This window comes from Cyclopterus lumpus, chromosome 9 (assembly GCF_009769545.1).
Source record: "Cyclopterus lumpus isolate fCycLum1 chromosome 9, fCycLum1.pri, whole genome shotgun sequence".
Classification (NCBI taxonomy): domain Eukaryota; kingdom Metazoa; phylum Chordata; class Actinopteri; order Perciformes; family Cyclopteridae; genus Cyclopterus; species Cyclopterus lumpus.
In genome coordinates this window covers 13,076,402-13,101,451 of record NC_046974.1, presented here as the reverse complement: position 1 = coordinate 13,101,451, position 25,050 = coordinate 13,076,402, and the positions used below count along the sequence as shown (strand labels likewise).

General features: G+C 42.1%; 2 protein-coding genes across 3 annotated transcripts in view; both read right to left on the bottom strand.

Moving 5' to 3' along the window:
* Window positions 1-448: 448 nt before the first annotated feature.
* Window positions 449-14,244, bottom strand: rab11fip1a (RAB11 family interacting protein 1 (class I) a). Of its 2 annotated transcripts, XM_034541222.1 has the most exons (6): window positions 13,497-14,244; window positions 7,829-8,265; window positions 6,817-7,699; window positions 3,680-5,452; window positions 3,280-3,382; window positions 449-2,988 (listed from the first exon to the last, which is right to left on the bottom strand). In XM_034541222.1, the coding sequence occupies exons 1-6, from the start codon at window positions 13,844-13,846 to the stop codon at window positions 2,794-2,796; spliced, it is 3,741 nt and encodes a 1,246-aa protein (XP_034397113.1). In that variant the 5' UTR covers window positions 13,847-14,244; the 3' UTR covers window positions 449-2,793. The 2 variants fall into 2 exon arrangements, with proteins under 2 accessions (XP_034397113.1, XP_034397114.1); XM_034541223.1 differs by lacking the exon at window positions 3,680-5,452.
* Window positions 14,245-15,785: 1,541 nt separating this feature from the next.
* The window catches only part of adgra2 (adhesion G protein-coupled receptor A2), a 33,991-nt gene continuing 24,726 nt past the window's right edge, over window positions 15,786-25,050 (bottom strand). The window contains exons 3-19 of the mRNA XM_034541729.1: window positions 24,727-24,798; window positions 23,704-23,775; window positions 23,541-23,612; window positions 22,817-22,980; window positions 22,213-22,426; window positions 21,838-22,002; window positions 21,564-21,759; window positions 21,330-21,479; window positions 21,068-21,229; window positions 20,585-20,782; window positions 20,251-20,440; window positions 19,289-19,497; window positions 19,067-19,194; window positions 18,855-18,978; window positions 18,621-18,769; window positions 17,819-17,908; window positions 15,786-17,677 (exon numbers count right to left, since the gene is read on the bottom strand). Of these exons, the coding sequence (XP_034397620.1) occupies window positions 16,270-17,677; window positions 17,819-17,908; window positions 18,621-18,769; window positions 18,855-18,978; window positions 19,067-19,194; window positions 19,289-19,497; window positions 20,251-20,440; window positions 20,585-20,782; window positions 21,068-21,229; window positions 21,330-21,479; window positions 21,564-21,759; window positions 21,838-22,002; window positions 22,213-22,426; window positions 22,817-22,980; window positions 23,541-23,612; window positions 23,704-23,775; window positions 24,727-24,798 (3,763 nt within the window). The 3' untranslated portion in view covers window positions 15,786-16,269. The remainder of the gene's footprint in view (window positions 17,678-17,818; window positions 17,909-18,620; window positions 18,770-18,854; window positions 18,979-19,066; window positions 19,195-19,288; window positions 19,498-20,250; window positions 20,441-20,584; window positions 20,783-21,067; window positions 21,230-21,329; window positions 21,480-21,563; window positions 21,760-21,837; window positions 22,003-22,212; window positions 22,427-22,816; window positions 22,981-23,540; window positions 23,613-23,703; window positions 23,776-24,726; window positions 24,799-25,050) is intronic.

Here is a 25,050-nt window from a genome sequence, read left to right as displayed (position 1 = left end):
ATTTTTCATAGACTATAGCCAGACTTATTGTATTAAAGAATACGCAGTACTCTAGTTGTGTTTCTATCAGTCCGTCCCAATTAATTTTAATTGTAAGTTTTGAATTTTTTTACATACTTTATAATTCTTGATACATTTTACAATACACAAAGCTCCACAAACAGGCCCATTTGTTTTAATCACCATGCAAAAAGAACAAGCTCTCTTGGCCTGAAAAGCAGCTGAGCAATAAAACATCCATGGCTTCCATGGCAACATATTATTAATCTTGTTTGTGTTGGACCATATTATATATTATGTGAGAGCCATTGGTTTGCTTACTTGATATAGAATATGAAAATTGCAGTTTTAAAAGCATTATGTAGCTTGTTTGAGTGCTTATAAAATCACAATTATGTAGTGACAGTTATATTTATTTCCAATTGTAAGTAATCACAGATACAAAGAATGTATTGAAATAATGAATGTCTTTATTTAAAATAAAACATTTTCTCAGCGTCACATCCTTCAGAGGTTTTACATCGACTGTAGAATTACATACAGACGCTCGTACATCAGGCTGTACGTACATCTACAGACGCTCATACATCAGGCTGTACGTGCATCTACAGACGCTCATACATCATGTTGTACGTGCGCCTACAGACGCTCGTACATCAGGCGGTACGTGCATCTACAGACGCTCGTACATCAAGCTGTACATGCATCTACAGACGCTCGTACATCAGGCGGTACTTTCGCCTACAGACGCTCATACATCATGCTGTACGTGCATCTACAGACGCTCATACATCAGGCGGTACGTTTGCCTACATACGCTCATACATCAGGCTGTACGTGTATCTACAGACGCTCATACATCAGGCTGTACGTGCGCCTACAGACACTCATACATCAGGCTGTACGTGCATCTACAGACGCTCATACATCAGGCTGTACGTGCGCCTACAGACGCTCATACATCATGTTGTACGTGCGCCTACAGACGCTCATACATCAGGCGGTACGTTTGCCTACATACGCTCATACATCAGGCGGTACGTGCATCTACAGACGCTCATACATCAGGCTGTACGTGCGCCTACAGACGCTCATACATCATGTTGTACGTGCGCCTACAGACGCTCATACATCAGGCGGTACGTTTGCCTACATACGCTCATACATCAGGCGGTACGTGCATCTACAGACGCTCATACATCAGGCTGTACGTGCGCCTACAGACGCTCATACATCATGTTGTACGTGCGCCTACAGACGCTCATACATCAGGCGGTACGTTCGTCTACAGACGCTCGTACACCAAGCTGTACATGCATCTATCGCTCGTACATCAGGCGGTACGTTCGCCTATCCAGAAACACAACTCATTAAGACGTTTTGAAGGCACACGTACATTCTCAAGATTAATATTGCTATAATGACTGCAAAAAGATAAAATATCGTCATATAAAAAGGCATAGATGTTCATTTATTAGTGTAATTCAATTACAAAAACAAGGCTGGTTGGTTATTACTGATACTGAGTCAATTACAGTGTCTCTGAACATTTGTTTTTGATTATCTCTTGGTTTTCACTGAACAATCACAACACAAAGACCACAGTGATCAAACGCTCACATTATTATAGAAGAGTTTGATTCTCCACGATTACTTGCATAATATTTTAAACAATGTGCACAGGCTTCAAAACAGTCACATAAAAGAAAAACGATATACCTGCTGCCGTGCAATTCAATCTATGCACAACACATAGCAGCTGCTTGCTTTTATTTATTGCTGGTATTCTAAATAACACCTCTTGGAAGCAGAAATAGGCACATAATGTTTTTACAGCTGGACGACCAGCTGACATTCATCTGTGGTGAGTTAAACATTGCAGGAATGTTTTTAAATTATGTCAAAAGGTTCAACAAAGGAAACACAAAACAAGATTTCAGTGGTAAAAGTCAATGTGCCCGTTATACAAACAATCTTAATCTTGAATTAGGATGGTTGTTTAAGGTTATGTATATCATCATTCATTGCACATAAATAAGTTACACAAAGCCCAGTGTAAAGAGTCAAAAAGGCCAGATAATAATAATAATAATCTTTGGAAAAAAAAAAACACAAATTTGTATCTACATCATTAGTACATAAAATAAAGCTCCACTCAAGTAGAATAGATATTTAAAGCAAATCCCAGTACCATAGTGTCAAAACAAATACATTCATTTTCTCATATAAAGATGTGTTACTTGCTTGTTATTAAAGATGCAGCGATACAGATATCAGATATCGGTCCGATACCAACTCAAATAGCTGGATCTGGTATGTGTGACAGTGGGCCAATCTGCTACCGGGTACCATTATTTTAATAAATAACAATACACAACATTTTTATCTATGTATTCATTGGTTGCATTTTGTAACAAACACATAACAAAGTAAGGAAAGCCATGTTTAAGTCAAGCCTGATGTTTCCTTACACATAAACAAATGATCCCGGTCACCTCCTCACAGTGAGGCACACAGCTTATTAAGTTAACACTGGTATCCGACCGGTACTCGCTACCGGGCAATACCCAAAGCCCAGATATCGGTACTGAAAAAGTTTGATTTGTGCTTCCCAGCTAATTATTATGTGTTATTAAAATATCCAGCATTCTCAAAAAAATATGCCTGAAGCTAAGAAAGTGCATATGCTCTAAGATGAGACCGCATTACTGAGCACACAGTAACCACAGTACAAACACACAACAAACATAACGTCTCCTTAAGTGGGACTCTGGCCTGCCAGCAGCCGTTACCTTACGCTGGTTTATCAAATTGCAGGATGCCCGGCTGCTCGTCTATGACACGTACCAGCAGGTTGTCAATGTACTCCTCGAGCTCCACGATCTGAGAGTCCTTCTTGGACAGGTCGGCTTGCTGCCTCACCACCATTGTGATCAACTCTTCCTGTGTCAGCTGAGTGAAAGGACCACTATCCACCGAGTTGGCCACCTGGAGGGAATGAGGAAAAGTGAATTCAATACAAGCATTCTATGAAAACATATTGATCGATTTAATACATATTGAATTGTCAAGGGATGGTTAGACATGCCATTTGCACTGTGAAAACATATTTAACAACTGACAAATATAATTCATATCTCCTGGTCCGCTTTCTTTTCCGCTTTAAACCATATCTTATGGCCTTCCTTACTAGAGTTTTGCTTGGTTTTTGACACCTGAGCAAAACCTCCCTTGCTGAGTGAAAAAGGCAAGTGGACCTTGTGGTAAGAAGAACAGTACCTGAACCTTCCCTGGTGAGCTCTTGCGGACCTTTTTCTCTTTCACAGCAGTGGTGCTGATTGGATGCTGGCTCTCTGAGCTCATGGGCTTCACAGGATGAGGCCTGTAAAGAAAGCACATCAATTATTGTAACACCCTTAAAAGGATTACTGCAAATTAGCACAACTTAACATATTTTTCACATCATCCCATTTTGATCCAAGTGCAATATTCAGAATTAAACTCAAAAATGAAAAAGAGTTGCCTAAAAACCACAAGCTTTCAAAATAGTCTCACCCACGGCAAATCCCAACACCATCTATGCTTCCCCATCCAACAGCAGCAAGCCAGATGCCATATGCAAAGTCTAGATAACACAGTCCACAAATGCATTCTTTGTAAATTGCCTGTTCAATCTCACCTGCGTGGAGTTAAGGCTAGCCCACCTCCATTGCTATTCTGAGCACTGACAGGCTGAACATCAGAGGGTGAGACCAATGCCGGCAAAGATGCCTTTCCCACAGACAAACCTCCTGCCGGAGATGCTGGTTCCACTTCCTCCACATCTAGCTTGAGGGGTTCCGAGGACGTCAACGTTGACCTCAAAGGTTCAGCTCCAAATTGATCTTCGCGTCCATGAAATACCCTATGTGTTCTCGCATCATCTGAAGGCTTCTGTGTTATGGACCCATTCCTGACACTTTTTGCGGAGTAGACTTGATTAGCTGTGGTTATGGTTGTTTCTTCTTTATGTACAGGCTTTTGTTGAGACCTGGAAGTCTTATTATCCGAGTGAGTTGTGAACGGAATACTTTGTTTTTGTCTCTGTGAATTCCCTCCATGGAAAACAGGACTGACCTGATTTTGAGAATCTTTTTTCACGTACTCAGTGTGTTTGTTTGACTCGCTGCCATAAAAATCTGCAACAAAATCTGTCTGTTTCTCTTGACTAAAAATGTTATCAAGATCGTCTGGGGTCATTCCGCGATCTTCAACTGTCTGCTCTTTTTGTACACTGCCAGTGGAAAAGGGATCTACTTCTTGGTTTGGCTTCAGCTGTGCCCATGGGTCTTTTGAGAGAAGCTCAGTACTGGGGAATGGGTCAAGCTCTGCCTGCCTGCCTTTTGTGACCATGCTGCTCATACCTGAACTAGGTAATGTTTGGATGGTACTGTTCATATATTTGTCTGAGACCACTGGTGTCAGAGCAGAGTCTTCTTGCTGTACTGTCTCTTTGCCACGAGCCCTCTGTCTGGGTTGAGCTGTGGGTGCCTCTATATTTACAGTGGCTTGCACTTCTCTTTCATCGTCTGGTGTGGTTGTTTTCAAGTCCATTTGGCTAGCTGATCTGGGTGCATGTGTTGCTCCAGGTGATGGGCGTAGCGCCCTCCTTGCGCCAAACCTGGAAAACTCTGAGAGACTTTCTCTTCTTGTGTTTACAGGTTCTGAAACTGTGGGCAGATTAGGCCTCATGAGAGATTGGCTGGCAGTATTCTGGCTCTGTGTTTGACTGGAATCAGTTACTGATCGAGGGCCTGGAGGTGCTACTGGTTTAGGGGGAACTGGGGCTGCTGCTTTTTTTATTGACACGGGTTTGGTTTGCTGAGATTGTGTTTGGTAATGCTTCAGTAATTGCATAGCAGGACTCTCCTGTGGGAGTGAAAACGTGGGTTCATTCTCCTCTGGGTCATCCACACTCATCTCTGCAAAGTCCCTGTGTTTCTGATTGACCTCAGCAATTATATGGTCCCATCGGGTGTGGCCTTGCACTCCATGTCTCTTATCAGGAAATAGGGTGTTGTAATCAGGAAGCGGTAGAGACATTTTTCTGCCTGGTTCTGGGTTATCTTTCTCTACATATGCAGGGTTAGTGATCTCTCTGAAAGGAGCGGTATTTCCTCCAGTTTTGTCCCCATGTGTTATGTACAAGGGTGCCTCAGGAGCTCTTCTTTTCTTCTCCGCCATGAGTGAAGATTCCACAAATCCTGTGGACAAATCCTCTATGCTGCCACGAGGAGAACCAGACGGGCTTTGACTTATGTTTGGTAAAGCCAGAGATGAGCGGAAACTGGAGAAAGTATCAGGGGAGTCAAACGGCACACTAGGGAGGTTGGATTCAGAGGTTGCTGGGGAAGGACACAGCTGACTGGGGGTTTGGCACTCAGCAGGTTCAGACTCCAAAGATTGAGTATATCTGCCAAGGAGTGAAAACAAGGCCTGCAGGTCAGTATGACCGTCACATTATCTAAAGTCATTTCCACCAATGTACAACCCATCACCAACTTGACTAGCATCTCGCATGACAATAAAAACTATTAAATACCCATATATAACAACACATAGTTTAGCACTTGGACAGTTCAATATATAGTCTTAACTACTTTCCTAAACACTGCTATTAGTTAAGAAAAAAAAAGTATCTATAAAATGGTCCACTGTTCAATCTTGATGGCCAACCTACAGACGTCTTAACGTCACATGTCTTTCCGTTCCGGTTTTTCTTTCTACCTGCGACTTGCTCACATTGAGACATTTATTGACTGTCCAATAAGAAACAACTACAATGTGACATTTCTGCTTTAAGATTATTCTACTAAGGTTATACTAAGTATTCCAACATGGCATTAACAAAATATCACCAATAAACAACACAAGCAACTTTAAATGCCTTAGGGTATTTGCCATCTAGCGAACATTTTTTAAAACAAGGACTACTGTTATATCAATGACAATAGCAAGAACAAGCCCCTTACCATTAGACTCAAGAATAAAAGATCCCGTCCACAAACAATTATAAAGAAAATCTCATTTCCAATCACCGCAGACTTCTACAAGGAAAGTAACACTGCGGGCCAGACACTCCTTATGAGCTCTGGGGAGTCTACAACCTGTTCCACAAAAACCTGACAAAGACAAGCCACACCCAGATTCTCAAAACTGGTCAAACTGGCCCATCAACCGTTGGACTGAATTTAGAGTTTTGGTCACACAGTCACACTGTTGAGTCTGAACACACACACACACACACACACACACACACACACACACACACACACACACACACACACGTTTCAGTGTTAAAGTGACAATCTGATACAAGTGTGTTGGTTTTCTTAAAGAACATTTCTAATTGACATGTGCCCCTTCTTAGAGTATTGGTATATATTTTTTTTTTTACATTGACTTATACACATGCTGCTTTTGCCATTTAATGATTGTGACAGTGAATAAAGAGGAAGAAGTGCTGTTCCTGAATTTGTGAAAAGTGCAGTAAGTGACAGTACGGGCTCTATGGTAGCTGTGAGCTTGAAGGAATAGCAGCAGGGAGGCGGGGCTTGGCAAAGGGACTGTTAGTATTAGGCCTTTTTTGGTTATAGAAAATGCACACACCAACAAAAAGACAATAGTATGTGGAGTTGCCTATTGATGGTAGCATTCAAATTCTAGTCATGCAAGTCAAAGAATAGTGTCCCTACAAGCAACCAACAGCAAATGTTATGTCATAATAACGGTTTATTACAAACCATAAGTGCAGAGTAACTTGAGAAGAAGGCCTACCTGGGTTTGACTGCAGACACTTTAGCAGTACGGTTGAGGAAGAGCATGGCAGAGGGGGTTTGTGGGTTGCCGCTGGATTTCTGGTGATCCACTGGTCTTTCGTTGTCAATGCCAATATCAATGACCTCGAATGGATTGGCTGAGGGGTGGGAGCTCAGTTTATCAGGATCTCCTGAATTGCTGAAAGGAGCCGTTATGGGTAGCTCCTCTTTTTTCTCCTCCTTCTTTCTGATCATTCCAAACAGAGACGAGAGCCTGTCGCTCATGGAGGCCTCCTCCTGTCGTTTCAGATCGTCAGATCTGCGTCGCTCCTCCTCGAGCTTCTGGCATTCTGCCGCTTCCTCTTGCTTTCTCCTTTCTTCTTCCTCCTCCTCTCTCTGTTTCTTCCTCCTTGCCTCATCTTCAAGGAAGTGTCTCTTCCTCTCCTGTTCCTCTTGTTGTCCATGCTCCTCTTCCTCCTGCATCCTCTTGGCCTCTACCCTGTACTTCTCCTCCTCCACCCTCTTGGCCTCTGCTGTGTGCCTCTCTTCTGCCTGCCTTCTCTCCTCCTCCTCTTGATGACGCTGTTGCTCCAGTATAGCCTTATCTGTTGACTCATGCTTAAAGGAGGGAACTGGTACACTTATAAATGTATCTACGGAGACTTCTGAGGTGTGTTTGCGGATGTCCTCCACAGATCCTTGGCCTGAGCTGTTCAGACTGAGAGTCGAACCACTTTGGGGATCCGTTTCCTCTGCGTACACATGGCTGCCATTGATGCACAGGTTGTTCAGGTCACTGTTGCTCTGCTTGGAGCGACCCAGAAGAGAGAAAGCACCCAGAGAGTGCTTGCTGTCAGAGCTGCCTGTTCGCTTGTGTCCCAGGAATTTGAATTTCTTTTTAACTGTAGGAAAGAGACAAGGAAGCATGATTTCATTGTAGACAAAACATCACTATTTAACTGGCACTGTGCATCAGAGGTAAGACAGAACTGTGAACATACAGTACACACAGTACAGAAAGATTAAGTTACCATCAGGAGAGTCCACATTGAGGCCAGATGAGCGGCTGCCACTGATAGATGAATTCTTCTCTGGAAGAGTCCCCAGTGTAGACATGGACTGTGAGATGTTACGGTGCAAGTTTGATTTGGGAGCAAAGAGGCTTTTGAGTTTAGATTTCTTCTTCACTCCTTCGGACTGATTGAGGGACTGTGTGTCAACCTCTCCCTCGCTGTCTGTGAGGACCTTACTGACAGAGGGAACGATAGCTGAAGCAGAGTCAGAGAAGCCATCCCTTTTCTTCCCACGGACTTTGTCCTTCAGCTTGGAGATGCGGGAGCGCGGTTTGTCCTGCATTGAAAGGTCTAACATGCTAGCTGACATGTTGTTTCTCATAAATTGGATATCTAGCAGGAACTCGCCTCGCGCCTTGTCCTCTTTTCCACTCTTGTCCACCAGCTTGAACCAACTGCAAACAGAAAGAATGAATCAGATTATTGGGATATCCAGAGAACAGATAAGATTTTTACATTTTAAATGTTATAAATATCTTGTTGCTATTTAGACCATCTCACTGTTGTAAACTTAAACATTCCAAATGCATCCCAGTGTATTTCCCGTTGCAGTGCATGTGAACGACATACAACTTATCCCATCATCAATACGTGAGACAATACAAAAAAACATGGCAAAATGGGGATACATATGTCGGTGTCAGACAATGAGACAAAATAGGACATTTATCAAGATAAATAGTTCATGGTTCTAAAAACTGTATAAAACAAGGTGATTTGTACAGGAACTAGATGCAAATGAAAGAGTAGTAAAGAACAGTTTCTGATGCAGGTCTTCATTATGTAAAGTGAAACTTCTAATTAATAGTTTGTTTGAACAATGAATGGATACATGTTGAAACAAGCAGTCAATAAACTTAAGTGGCAACAATCCTGATAACTGTTTAATCCAAGTCATTTATCAAGCAAATATACTTTTGACTGCGCAACAGTATATCTTTGTAATTTAAATATCTTTGGGTATTGCTCTGTTGGTTGGACAAAAGAAGTAATTAGAAGAAGGCGCTGTGACCTTTGGAAACCGTCACAATTGTATTTAATTCCATAAACTAAATAATTTATTGATTAATCCAAAACAAATATTTACTGATGTCCGAGGCTTATGAATCTCATGTTCAACTGCCATGTGCTCCTTTACAGTTATTTGATTGGCCCTAAAAAATTGCCATGTAAACAATACACGTCAACATGTATTGACAAACGTCAAATTTCCACCTGTTAATTTATAGGACATGTAAAATGTCCATTATTGTTTTTATTTCATTACTTCCAATACCCTTCAAAAATGTTAACTTCTAACTATTATTACTATTCAAAGTTTTAACCTTATAATAGCCTATTACCTTATTGTTAAGGTTCAACTTCTCACAATCTTACCAAACTTCATGCATTAACACAGATACAATTAATGAAAAATAAAAAGCTAAAATATCCCTAGTGAGGCACAAGGGTTTAAACAAAACTTGATTAGAGTTGAAGAATCAAAAAAAGACATAATGTAAATAATGTACTGGTTCTTAATAGTTCTAACTTCAAATGCTTAAACCGTGTGTCTCGTTAGACATTAACGCGTGTACAGCTTGTTGCAGTTCCTGTCCAGAGCAACATGCCATTCAGATAAAGCCTGATGATTACAGCTTTGTCAGGCTCACCTCTGTTGCACAGGATCAGCACTCATTGGTGGCAAGTGAAAGGTAGGAGTGTTCTGGAGAACATTGCACTTCATGCTTGGGCAAATGATGCCTTGCCCTTGCCATTATTAGATGTACTAGTAATGTAGAAGCTTTTCCATTTTAAAACTCGGCTTCACAGCAGAACCCTCCAACTGTGTCACTTACAGTTTTTTTACAATTAGTAACACATATCTGTAGAGTAATTCACTTTTTTCAAAACAAGTTAAAACTCTTTACCGACATACTACAATTAATCTAACATCCAGAATGCGCCTGCTGCATTCTGGATGTTAGATTAATTGTTGTATATTAATATATATATATATATATAAAAATGATAGCTACAGCTTTGGGGCGACTGTGGCTCAGTGGTGAGCAGGGTCATTGTAGTGTTAAAGTGCTTTGAGTGGTCGGAAGTACAGGACCATTTACAAAATGAGAAATACAATTGTGCCAATCCACCCTATCTTCTGCATTTGGTCACAAGTTCTCATCCACATCACCTCTCCTTTGCACGGGCAATCCATCCCTGACAATATTCTGCAGTTATTTCCAGACATCCATCATTCACTCATTTGATCATTAGGCTGGTGGTCATAAACTTTCCACTTCCATGAGGAAAAGTATTCCCCTATCGGGTTGAGGAATGGAGAGTATGGACTGAAAACCACTCTGACTGGATAAAAATGAATAAGCATCACATCGTCCAATACAATTTACAGTTCTGTTCCTGCCTCACTTTCCACCTGTCCTCACCTGGCCCACCTTTCGGGTATTCAAGGAATTAAAATAGGAGTTCATGGATCTTCATTTTGTATTTCTTACATGTAGCAGAATGTTGCAAATCACAGTCTAATAAGTGGTAATATTGTGTTATTTTAGGTTTTGAATAGTATGCAAACATGTGCAAAATGGACTGTAAATACACATTTGGTAGTGGTTGAATTGTTATTAAACTCATTTTGAAATAAAAAAAGGTCACTGTTTTATTTCCTCTTTGATCATTCGGTAGAACATGATGTTGGGCCCTTCTAAAGTTCAATCTAACCTTGTATGAGATCATCTGAAGCATAGTGAAGAGAAACATTCAATTAAAAATACAAAACATGTTGCGGCATTAACCAGAAAGATATCTGAAGTTCATATGGAGTTTACCACTGCAACATCTATTTTAGTGTCATGCCCGGTAGCAGACAACCAGACAGAATCTTCAGTCAGGAAACAAGCATGAGAGTTAACCAACATGCCTCAAACACACAGGGAGGTGCAGTACATGATGTATTGAAAGTCACACAGAGCCTAATTCAAACATTTCTCATTTCCCACCCTAAACCAAGCATGCCAAGTCAAACAATGAGTAACTGGGTCCAACCACAAGGACAGAGAGATCACACTTTCTCAGGCCAATCAAGGTGCTTTTCTTGTCTTGCCTATATCTATTACAGAAGGGAGGGCCACACAGCTGGCTGTATGGAGACAATGCATTTTTAACAGACGGTCAGGGTGTACGTACATGTTCTGTTGTTTGCCTAGAAATGCAGAGCCATACCAAAGACACGTTCTACCCAGTCCTGCTGGACAGGTTCCTCAGTTAATTGTCAAGAGCACTTCTCTTTTCATGACTAATGATTAACAAGAGAGACTTGTATGTATTGTATGTGGACACCAGAGTGGATTCAGGCTATGAAATAAAGAGGTGGCAATACTGAGTAATAACGTAACAATAAATAAATAAAATCATCTATATAGACACTACAGGAAGACGTATAAGATCATATTGTTTGAATTCTCTAAAAAAGTGATTCTCATGTTTGGTTGATGACAAAAGTAAATCAGGATGGGAGATATTTTTTGTTCCACTGCTTTGCTCTTTGTTTACAGGTGGCTGAACAGAAATAATAACCTGACCCTTCTGCAACAATTATCCAATATGTAAGCAATCATTTTAAATCAATGTGTTGTTACATTCACTGGTGTAAGGCTCTAAATTGTAAGAATGTGTTGCTTTTTGTTAAGTAATTGTAAACTGAATATATTTGGGTTTTGGACCATGAGTTGGATAAAATAAGTCTTGTCAATTTGGGCTTGAAAACAAAATTGTGACTGAAATTGTATCGACCAAACAAATGATAGAGTGATTGATAAATAAGCCCTTGATTGATCAATGTTGTAATAAATAATTAGCTGCATCCATAAAAATCTGAATTTAATAATATGTCTGATGATTTGTGATAATAAATGACTCCTTTTCTCATACAAGCTCAAATATATGGCACTCTATAACCTATTTTCTTCTAGAATACACCGTGTCATGTTTGAGTCAACAGCAAAGCTCCCTTTCAGCAGGATAACAAAGTCCTCGATGTCACACCCAGGACAGGCAAGCAGGACAGTAATCCAACACCACTCGCTTCAAGGCGAAAACAGCAACATCCAGTACCCTGCATACTGGATCCTAAAGGACTGAGCCAAGCAGGGAGAGTGAAGGACTTCAGACATGGACAGGAAAGCTCATGGAATGAACGTTGCCATTAAAGTGTCTCAAGTGTCTTACTGAGCAAACACAAGATAACATTTCAGATACGACAGTACAATAACTAAGCGAATGAGGTCATACAAGTGCTGTATCAAAGCTGAGTGGAGTGATAACTGGCAACTAACAACCTCACTCAGTCTTTACAAAAGGTCACATTTGGAAGTCTACATTAAACCATGTCTATCTTTAAAAATACTCTTACATAAAAGGGTGTGTATATCCAAAATCAACACCAATTCAGTGTTTCATTTTGATTCTCGTCACACCCATACTACGTCAAACCACATGTCATCATGAAACATATCTGGGTGTGAGCTGACGCATTTGTTAGTTAGTAAAGCTAGTTAATATCCCTGAGGAATGTACAAGATTAACAGCAGTTATAACATTGGCATCAGACCAATTTATGAAGTAAAAGTCTCAGTCTCACCCACAATCTCCATCAATTTCAGTTTTTCTATTAAGACACTGATCAGAGAAAGAAGGGGAGGGAGGTTCCATCACATTAACGTTTAAGGTTAATTGTGTTTTTCATGACTTTAAGTGTATTTTGAGTAAAAGGTTCATTTGTGTCTCTACTTGTTTATAAAATTAGACTTGGCTTGATTAGATGGACTAAACGTCTGATGTTCAATTTAAACTCAAGGATGGATGAACGTACAATTCCAGCAATGCTCCTATAGGATTGACTAATTATCAACTCATTTTCAAATTTAAAGATATATTGTCCGTCTCAAATAATGAATACATAAAAGACTAAAACGTGCCCCCTGCTTACTATGAGGAACTTGTTGCGTTTTATATTTTGGATTACAATCGGTCTACAAATTATAAATCAGGAAAGTATTAGCCACAACAGCTACGTTAAAGTTTTATAAAGATTAAGGGTTAAAGTAAATTAGATACTCCAACATTTGTAAGATACATTTGCTAAATCATTCACAAAAACACTGAGGCAGGTTTAGCAGTACTTGTTTTGAGCCATCCTGCTTCTTCCGAGTCTAACCTATTGGGGCATAGAGCATGCTCAAACGAAGGCTACAATATCAATCTTAACATTTTAATTTCAAATCAATAAAACCCCAGGGATATGGTGGTGTCAGGGACCACCTTACAATTTATCTTTGCTTTAAGTTAACTCCAAGTCGTATGATTTTCATACATTTTAGTAAGTGGACTATTTTGGTTGAGTAAAGTGTCAGAGACGTTCTGGGTGATGCTGCACTGTTACCAAACTGGAATTAAGGTTGAAGCTGGAAGAAAGACAAAAACACCTGCTTCGTTTGCCTGTAGAAGTGGAGGACACCTCTGTGTAAATCATAACTACCACACATAATAAACTCAGGGAACTCACCAAATACCAAATGAGTTTCCAGGCTTTTGTGGAAGAGTGTTATGAGTGACAGTAGACACTTACTCGGTCTTTTTGCGAGGGGTGTTGTCGTGCAGATCCAGTAAGTTCACCACAGCTTGACCCAAGAACTTGTCGAGCCCCACCTGAGCCCGGTGCATTGCGGTGACGTACAGCGTGCAGCGGTCGCCGTTGCCCGGGTGGAAGAGCGGCAGGTCGAACGACGCCTCTTCTTTCCACACCGGATCGACACATTTCTCAGAGACGGAGGTCGAAAACTTGTCTTTGGCCACCTGGATGATGGCGTAGGCGTCGTTGGTGCCATGTTTCCCCTTGGCACGCAGGTTCCGAGCCTGATGGACCGTTACCTGGACACTCGTAGGGAACCACTGCTGGCTCTGGTCGGCCAGAGACATCTCCGAAGCACGTTAATTTTGACCAAAAGTTAATCCGAATCGTTTTTATTAAAGAGCTTACTACGGCGGGCTGGTGGCTAACCTTCTGCCGAACCCGTCTCCCTTCGCCGTCCTCTGCAGCTGTAGGTTTAGATTACCGAGCTTGACTTCGGTTCAGGAAGCTCAGGTTGAAGTCGTAGTCATTAATACTCTTCGTAACGCGTTATCGAAGATTCAAATAACACTTGAGTTGAGTTAACATCGAGTTAACCAACTCACCGCGAGCACCGACCGACCAGGAAACCACTGCGGTGCGACTAACTAATTCCTTTGGGTGGTTCTTTAATAGAAACTGTTCATTTGTTTTGCCTCCGCAATGGGAAAACACTTCACTTCCCTGATGTTAAGAGGTCCCACCCATACTCTGTATTGTGCCGCTTGATTGGCTAGTATTTCAGTCCATTTATTTTATAGTCCGTCAGTGATTGGACGGTGGAGGAGGAGGAGGAGGTTGAGACGTAGTTTATTCTCGCAATAATAGAAGACTTTAAAAGGACAACAATTGACACTGAACTGAGTTCAGTGATACCAATTCAGCACTTAAAGAATAGAGGACGTCCACACAGATTATTTGTATCACTTTATTTTGGGTCTAAAATTGTAAGTCATCCAGAACGAAGCAGGATGCAATTACTTAATCGTGTGTCTCTCACCGTCATAGTATCTATATCCTGATCTGTCCACCGGCTTGTGTAATATGAAAAGGTCTTCACCGACTCCATGTCATAGTAGAATAACATAGATAGATATACTATATACTAAAATCAGATGTGCACAGAAATAAGAGTAATGACTCCAGATGCATGAAGTACCTGAACATAATGACATCAACATGTATACTCAATCCTGGACAGGACAAGTCTATCTCAATTGTATCTTTGTAGAATGGCAATCAACATCCTTATCCTTATCTTATCCTCAATGTTTATACTTGTCAACGAGAAGTTCAATACAAGTTCCTGTCACATGGATTAGATGATAATTGTCATGTGTACATCCTGAATACATGGGGCTGATCAAAAAGCCTACACTGCACACAGAGTATATGCTCAGCAGACTGACAACACCTGACTCTAACAGCAAACAACATGTCCTTCTCTGGATTTCATTAAGACTTCCTCACAAAGAACAAAGGGAGAAAAAAAAGTGACAATGAGCTGCATTTAGAAACATTATTTCCTGTTAATGTAATTTCCTGAATTGCAAATGTATCAAACTGACATAAGCAGAAGTAGGGCCTAGGCATTTGTAAGTCTACTCTAATATGAAGGCAGCATTCTGATATACTTTATTCAAAAAGCTTATGATCTGCGTGCTGTTCTTTGGTCAGGCCTCTGATGCGTGAAAAGTATTTTGTGGATTGTCATTGAGAAATATTTATTACCAATATCTCTGAATAAATAATAGTGTTATGGCAGTAAGGGTTGGACACATTCTCTTTAAACAACCTGCAAGATTTGTCTGACTTGCAAAGTAACACATTTCAGATCCCTGACAATAACTGAAAAGTATCTCTGCCATCCAAGAGGGGGCAGTAATTCCTGCATTAGACCAGAAAATGACTTCTGCTGGAAGTGACAATGTAATCAAGTGACTGGGTAAAAAAATATATATATTTTTTCCCCCTGTTTTTTATTCCTTCTGAATGCATTAGTTAAGGGGAGCTGTGTCAGTGCTGATGGGAGCTTAGTAAAACAAAAACACTTTTAGCATATATTCAATAGTCAATATTCTCAATACTTTTTTTTAATTCACTCAGAGATTCTGTACAGCCGCAGTCATGCAATTGCTCTCCTACTGTCTATGCATGCATGCATACATACATACATACATACATACATACATACATACATACATACATACGCACGCACGCATGTACACACACGTACACACACACACACACACACACACACACACACATCATACAAAAGCATGTATGAACCCACACAAACAATTACTTGAAGCAAACAAAAGGATGAAAGATTGTCCACAGATTAAATGCATATAGCTGTACTTTGGATCTGGATCATCTTGCACTCCATTTCATGCTATAGTTGATATGCATAGAAAAAAACTAAAACAGTAAAGCTTTCATTAGACATCCAAAATCAACATCATATGCCCATTCCAGAGATATCCTTTAATTTGTGAAAATATTAAAAATAAATGAGTATCTTAAGTTTGAAAATGACAGTAAAAAACCTGCCTCATTTATTTTTTCTCTTTTAATGCTACAGAGGCAAAAAGTACCAGTTTAGGGTCCTGGATACCTTAATGATTTTACATCTTAAATTATATATTTATTATAATCAAGAGACCATTAAAACATAACCCAATCAATCTAGTCCATTAAGGTCATGCATAGGCGTTCACATAAGTATAGGTTACACTGTGGTTTCACTTTTCCACAAACCACTCTTCATTCCAACGGAGCTCTGGGATTGGTCTGTACCACTCATATCCTGTTCCAGCTCGAGCACAGACTTTTTGAGGGTGCCATTTGGGGCAGCGGCCCCAGGCACGGTGGTGGTGACACTGTTCAATGGATAGGAGCAGCGCTTAGTGTCTCTCTCTAATTTCAAATTGTCTCTGCTGGCGCATCGTCTCTGAGTGCCGTGCATGGCTGCTCTGCTGGCCATAGAAGGCAGCAGGGGGAAAGGTTTGCGACTCCCGCTGCTGCCCCCATCACTTCCCTCTGAGGGACTGGTCGGCACTGACTGTCCAAGGCGCTTCCCATTGGTAAGCGGGCTGGCCTGGTTCTCTGAAAGGCTAAGGTGGATGCTGCCATTCTCACTTGTGGCCTGTTTGTGAACAACATTTGAAGAACTGAGGTGCTCTAAACCAGTGGGTCCTAAAGTTCCCAGGCTGCCCCCACCACCAGCAGTCCTTAGAGCTTTGAGACGATAGTGACCTCTGCCCTCACTCCGATGGTGATACTGACTGCTTCCTTGTTTAGTTCTGCTAATCACTTTCCTTCTCTGGGGATGCACTGGGGCTGCAGAGTTAATGATGGGCAGAACATTGTTTGTTGGCTTGGTGTTGTTGTCGGTACTGGTGCTAGTGTTGTTGCCGGCAGGGGCACGTGAAGTGTTGTTCGGATTGTCTTGTGCCACCTGCAGCAGGTTGGTGAGCTTGCAGGGCCCGGGGCCCACACTGCTGATTCCACTTGGCGTGGATGATGACCGCGCTGATGAGGAGTTATGAGAGTCACCTGGTGGATGGCAGTTGATGAAAAGTTGTGATCCCTGCTCAGAGGTCTGCACTCCACTCCCAGTCGTACAGGTGTGCGTGTAAGTAGACATGGGATGTGAGCGGCGATAGCCTGGGCAACACACCATCCATGAGGCCTGCACATCCAGCCGTCGAAAGCAGTGGTGCACCACCAGAAACACCCCCAGAACTGTGGCAGCTATCCCATAAAGACAGCTAAACAACAAGCTAATGTGCCCTGTCAGCCACATTGCCATGGCTCCACAACACCACAGAACCACAAACAGGAAGTGGGTTGCCACCAGCACCAAGAACTGTGTCTTCAGTGAGTATTGGTCCTCCGGCACGACAACAGGGTTCATAGGTCCCACCACTGAGTCTGTGGAGAGGAGGCTAGTGCTTCCTGCCAGTGCAGGCTGGCTTTCAGTCACAGGAGTGGACAGGGTGGTTCCTGTGCATTCTTTGGCCACACGGTGCCTCAGGCGAAACACAGTGCACAGGAAATAGATCCAGGTCACCAACACCACTAGGCCAGCAGGGACAAAGAAAGACCCCAGACTGGGACGCCACACCAGCCAGCAGCTGCAAGAGGCAGAAAAGGAGTCAGTGCAAAACAAGGACACGTCTATGTGTTCTACATATCACACAGAATTATTCACTTCAGCACCAAAACAATAAAAAGTCTCGGGACAAATGGCTCAAGAAAAAAAGAGAAGCACTTACTAAAGGCTGTTGTCGCCGTAGTTGTTGACATTGACAGCTGCAGTGATCCCACAAATGATAAGAGGAACTCCACCGGCTATCAAATAGAACCTTGAATAATCGAGAAAAACATATCAAACACAAGTTCCCAGCTGCAGTTTGAGAAATAAAGAGCAGTTCTTGTTTGTGCCACAGGATGCTATGTGACCTTTGGCTGCTACGATGTATTTAAAGTGTGCATGTCTGTGTAAATTTCCTTTTTCTGTTTTTATGTCTCTCTGGCTGTCTATAATCTGAACAGAGCTGTGTGTTCCTTCACACTCATAGTGGGCAGAGTCTTACAAGGGTCAGTATAGGCTCCAGAAGCCTGTGATTTATTGCAGCCGGATCCTGTGTGACTGAGTGGGCAACAAAGGGGTAGTGGGAGGGTCAGCGAGGTCAGTGTATGATCGCAGTTTCAGGATCACAGGGGGAGGAGAAATAGAAGGCGATATTTGAAAAGACAGTGCACCCCCTGAATCATCCTGCTCAGATTTATGATGACCCATCTGCTTCTGTTATGTTGGTTTCATACATTCCTCCCCTCCTCCACTCAGAGTTCATGCATGCTTATAGCTTTTTTTTGCCTTACAGCAATACTCTCTTCTGTCCCTCAAAGGTTTCCTCAAAAACAGAGGGACTTTAGTTGTTGGACACAATGACCCACTTTGATGGTGCACAGTTTGGGTGGCCATGCAAAAGCACTCTTGCATCTGTATAAAACATAAACCATATTGACAGCAGACAACAATCTCATAGTACAGGAAGTGGCTGGCTCACTGACCTGAGCATAGGTCGCTGAGTAGGTGGAGCAGGAGACTCTCCCTCCGGCTGCCGTGGTATTCTCCACATAGCCTCTTTGTAAATGACCCTGGCGCTGACTCCAATCCACAGCAGGGTCGACAGCGAGGAGTAGTGCAGGGCAATGCCCACCTGTCACATTTCACAATCAGGTAAGACATCAAGCTTAAACACACCACAAACAAAAATGAGGGGACTGTTTAAATTCATTACTTACTGCTTGACAAACCACTGGGTAGCTGGTCAGACTTATGCCTCCTGCGTAAATGGCTGTCGTCATGGCAATGTGGAAGCAGGTATTAAGTAACGTATGCCAGCTTTTTCTTGATATGTGAATAGAACTGTAGGGGCACAGAGCAAAATAATCAGGAAAAGAAGCCAATAACAAATGGCAGCAAAAAGTCTGTTTCTGCACAAAAACTGCAGTACCTGTGGTGTAGTATGTGTGTGATGATGATGGTGAAGAGGCAAAGGAGCAGCACTGCAGTGCAGGCATAGACCACAGGGTGAAGCACCCTTACAGTGATGGGTGTGGAGTTAGGGAAGTCCGGCACCTCCTAGAAAAAAAATCACAAATAAGTCCAATGAAAGTCTGATTCAATCTTGTTGATCCTGGATGGATGGTACATTAAATACTCATGACTACCATACCTGCAGCACAGCATAGTTGCTAAGCAGAGAGCAGCGCATTGTGGAGGTGCTGCTGTCACTGTGGACCAGCTGACAGCCCTCCTGACTCCAGCTTCCTTGTTTCTCCAGAGCCCTGAGGCTCCACTGGGCTGCCACAGCATCAGTACCGGGAGACAAGTGGCGCAGCGACACCCATATGGGCTCTGAGTGGTTCCACCTGCTGCAGCCGTCTGTCAGAGGAGAGGAAGGGGAACAGTTTATATATTTTAGGTATTAGCCCATCTGAGATGCCCATTCTATATTCCCTTAGTCTCATTTACTTTCATATTGCTTGAAAAGTTTCTACAATTCTAAGAATGACTCTCAATGTCCCTCAGAGACTGTGATGAACTGTGCTTTTCATTAGTATGTGGAAAAAGCTAAAAGAATAGCAAAGACTGTCAAAGTGAAGAAAAAGTGAGTGGAAAGGGAACAGTGGTGTGGTTGGTCAGGCCGAGTAGCTCAGATTAGGTCAATTCCATCATCTGCAAAGCTAGCACTGCTGTTGGTTGGGAAAGTGGCTTCCCGCTTCCTCTTCAATAGATCAGTCTCTAAATTCAAATAGTTAAAAAAAAAAAAAAACATTTGACCCCAAGACATTATTATTGATGTTGAAGAATTAATCTACATAGTCGTAGCACAAAAAATATTCTAACATCAGAATCAGAACCTTTTATTGCCAAGTATGTTTTCACATACAAGGAATGTGTCATGGCGGGTGGTGCAACATTGGACAATAACATTAAACAATCACCAACAATCAACACAGTGCAAGAATTTAAAATATAAAATGTAAAGAAAAATATAAAATGTAAAATAACATGATGTCATATCTTACACGGCCATGTACAACAAGACTGAAAGAAGCATACAATTAAAGCATTTTTTAAACTGTATTTTTAAACAAAGGTGGTTTCAAAAAATAAGCTGAGAGGCTTTCTTACCTAGGCCAACAAATATGACAGGAGTGTTGACGCTACGTCGGCGAGAGTGGTCCCCAGTGTTGCTTGAGTTTCCAGAGAGTGGGAAAAACCTGCCGGTTCTGAAGGCTACAAACTGCAGCTTACAGTCCGCAGGAGCATCAGGAGGAAACAGAGTAGCTGGGAGAGTCACAGAGGCCAGTGCTACTGAATTCTGAAGAAACAAAACACATGCAAATGTTGTATTTCAATCCACCGGTAACCCTCAATAACTGTGAATGCAGATGCGGTTAATGATGGCACAGTTTGCAGGAATCGTAGCTACAAGTGGAGACAAGATCTGGTGTCCACACCTTACCTTTAGGGGGAAATTGTTGAGGGAAGTGTTATGGGATCCGGTGCTGCAGCGAAAACGCAGCTGCTCATGAGCGGATTCTGACGTGTCCATTCCCGGGCTGCCCAATAAGTCCTCGCGACGCTGATAAGCAGTGCAGGTTATGCCAGTGAAGTGGGCTGGTCGAATGAAGTGGGCCTCCATCACAATGTTTCTAGACACCTGCACATATCAAAATCAAATATAAATGATACACAATAGAATATGGCTTACATTTTGCTTCTAAATTTTCTGGACATCCCATTGTTTTTTCTGTATTACATGGCACATTACATGGCACAAACATGATGAAAATATAAGGTATTACTCCCAAATGTCATAAACTACACATACATTGTTACAATGATCCATACACATATTTAGTAAGATTCTCTAGAAGCTCTACATGCTCTGTTAAAAAAAAAAGTTTGTGAAAAAGGTTACACAATGTAGCATGGTCGTCCCTACCATGGAGAAGTCCTGAGCATGACTGTGTAGCTGAGGCCAGGCCAATGTCTCTAAAGAGTAGACGATGGAGCTGCAGGCTCTCTTTTCTCTCTGGGCTAGAGTAAGGATCTGGTCGTCCACCTGCATCACGTTGCTACCCATCTCGACCAACACCTCTGACAACTGGAACACACACATCGACATTTTACAATAAAAGGATAGTAATGTAATATACACATATTTGCATATAGCCATTTGAAATATGGAAGGGAAACTTTCTCACCTCTCGCAGCTGTTTGACATAATCCATAAACTTCTCCATCATTTGCGCCACATACAACACATCCACAGAGTCAGTGAAGCCTGCAGCCTCCAGGGTGTATGTGCGCACCTGATGAGCCAAGGTGACAGCATTGGATGCATTGATGGGCCTCTGTGAAGAGAGAGCAGCGAGGTTAAATACATAGCGTTTACTCAACAGGAAGCATGTCATGTAGTAAACCTAAGAACTACTGACCAGGATGAAGGTATGCAGGACACGGGTGATGCCATTAGTGTAGTGACAGTCTGAATAGTCAGCCTCCTGCCAGTTTCCAGAGTCACATTGTCTGGAGGCTTTTTTCTGTTCAATACCTCCCTCCATAGACATGGAGGGGTAACGCAGCTGCAGGCAGTACTGATGTGAGGTGATGCCTGCCAGAGTTCTGGGCCACCTGGGGATTAAAACCATAGGAGAGTAAGATTGCTGGATCTTTAAGCATGTACTAATAATTAGTGGAAGTGTAACTAACCTGAACTCCCCACGGTTGTTGACAACGTTATCCTCTGGACAGAAGGAGGCACTGTTCTCCAGCACCAATATTTCAACACTGCGAGATGTATTTCCCCGCCCAGTAGAAACCACACACTCCCACTCTCCCTTGGCCTCCACATGTACGTTGAATAGAATAAGCTCACTGGATAAAGAGGATAGAAACAGCTGAATTCAACACATTATCGCCACATGCCCCATTGTGTGTCCAAACTTGTTAAACATTCATCATTTTAAGTGTATCAGATCACTCAAATTTTCTTTGCACAATAATTAAACGTTATAAATGTTTAAATAGAGACCGCATAGAGGACAAAAGAGAGCAGTCTGAAATTAGTAAATTAAGTTCCTGTACCTGGTGATGAAGGTGCAGTCGTGCAGCACACTGTTCTCCAGCTGGACACCCATCTCTGGGTCAGAGGTCACCAGCTGACCATTGTGACGCCAGTGTAAAGTGGTGATCTTGTCCACCAAGGTGGCGGTGCAATGGAAGGGCAGCCGATCACCTTTGAAGACCACCTGGCGCTGGGACGGCAGTAGTAAGAGGGTGTGCAGCTCCAGAGGACCGCCTGAGCAACATAGTGGAAAAAGACGAAGATACGACCGTTACACATCATCACTCTGAATAATTTCTGCTGCTCTCTCATTACTCAACCTCAGCTAAATGTTTCCACAGAAGCCATTATGAGTCTGCTGTCCTGGAGCAGATTAGATGCAGACACAGCACCAATTCCCAAATGCAACCCTCAGGATTAGTTGTCAACGCGGTTCACTGATACACTGATGCTTCTGGGATTTATTTCTTTCAATCCCATTTGGTATAGTAATATTTAAAAATACTAAGAACGATCTTGAGCGCTGATATGAGTGTACTGTCATTGTTATTCACAAGCCAATGTTCTCTGAAACAAAGCGGTGAACCGTCTCATTCATATGCCTCGTTCTCGCCAGACTCTCACCACAGCTCAGCTGGCTTTCCCTTAGTCCTCGCAGGGGCTTCCCCTTCAGGCTCCTGGGATAGGCACACAGGGTTTCAACCCCCAGTCGGGCTGAACTGCTGCGAAAGAATCCCGGGACCCAACGCAACCCGCAGTCACATGACAGGTAGTCTGAGTTGAAGTTCCTGGAGAGAGAAGTGATGGTCATTTATCATTATTTTAACTCTACCTGGCTCAGATACACTGTTATCTCTTCATTATAGGATCAATATATCATACCGGTGCTTGACAAAGAAATACTTAATTATTTCGTTGCATATTTGTCAAATGACAACAAATGTTGAATTGCAGCCACCCCAACACTACTTCTGTTACACGTCACAGATTACTGGCAGTATAATCAAATCAAGCAAATGTGTGTTCAGATCTGAAATGTTTAAAGAGAGACTCATCTTCTACTTTATGGTTGTCTAGGAAATATGTTTTTTTCTTTTTCTACAGATAATACATTGAGGAAATTATCCAAACTACGTGTCAAAGTACGTGTCAAATAAATCAGCATTTCTAAATCCTCAGTTTTTCTTCAGACTTGAAACCGACTTGAAACCACCCTTGGTAAGATAAATATTAAGTTTAAATCCACTTTATTTTGTCAAGAATATTTATTGTTTTATTCTTATATGGAATGGTATGCCATGAGAGTGAATTTGTTGAGGTTACAATGCCGACATTGTCTAATACTCACACAAGCTTGAGGGACGGCAGCTCCTGAAACACTCCCGGGTCCATGGTCGATATGATGTTGCCAGAGAGGTTCCTAGCAGTACACACAAATATATAACTATATATAATATATATAGCTTCCCACAACGTAGAAAGTCAATATTTTCATTGGATCGGTCTCTTACAGTTTAGTGAGATTGGTTAACCCCTGGAACATGTCTGCAGTCAGGCAGCCAATGCGGTTGTTGGATAGGTCGCTAAAAGTGAGAAAAGACAAAGGAATGTGTAGATTATTTTTGAATCCGGAGGACTCGTCACAGTCACAGATTGTGATATCTTGACTCTTTCAATGCCCATGTTGTTTTTGTGATATCAGATCAAACGCCACATATCCGACATAGAAAGGTAAAACTGTGCAGGACCTCTTTCCTGGTCTTGTATATAATCAAATAAATAGAGATTTTCCACAGCTTGAAAGCTTCGAAAGTTAAACATAAGCATGCACACAGTCCCTGCCACTTTCTCTTATCTCTACTCCATGGGACCCAGTAAAGGTTTATCACTGATGGGGTAGAAGCAGGGCCCCTGTCCTGCAGTCCACCTCCAAGTGTGATGTATAGCCACAGCCACAAAGGGATCTGCTCTGTTGCACCTCTGACACTACCCAGTAGAGAGCTGTCCAGAGCATGTGTTTATCTCCCCCTGTTTGTTTTGAAAAGCCCCAGACCTTGCAGGGAAAACACAAGCAGGGGGAGGAGGGACGGGGAGTCACGCGGTGCAGCACAGACGACCAGCTCCGACCCACGCCACAACCAGACCTCTATGTCCAAAGGCACAGTGAGCGAGCAGCCTGTCACTTCTAATGACGTGTGAGGAGAAACGCCGTGGCCATGAGGTTTCCACCGTGGTGGACGCGAGACACCAGAGATGACATTGTAGCCCCCCGCAAGGATCGGCAGAAACACTTAGAGAAGAAGGCCTTTATTGTCACACTAGCACCAGGAGCATCTGCCATGAGCTGCCAAAACAGTGTATCATAAGAAATGAGTGGATATGTGGGCTTGTCTCTTTCAACAACTACTGAATAGTGAATAGTGCTTGTATGATTTAAAAAAAAAAACTACAATGTGCAATTTAAAAGCACGTGTTTATGATGTCTGTTAATATGTTTGCTGCACTGAACCAGAATCATGTTAATGTCTACTTACAGTTTCCGAAGCTCAGAAAGCCCCTGGAAGGCTCCAGGAATGATGGTGCTGATTAAGTTGTGCTTGAGGTCTCTGAGGAGGGAAAAGATATTAGGTTGATGAGAAAATGCATCTCGGGATGATGATGATACATCGAAATGAATAGTCCTACATTTTCAGAGATAGTACGTTTGCTTCCTCTTCCTACCAGCACCTCTAAGTTTACTAATTAACATATATTATTTTGTTTGTTTTATCCAATGAAAAACCGAAATGTAAAAATAATAATTTGCCATTTTGTTACCTTTGAACAGGGCCAGGTTTCCACTTGTTTCCAGTCTTACA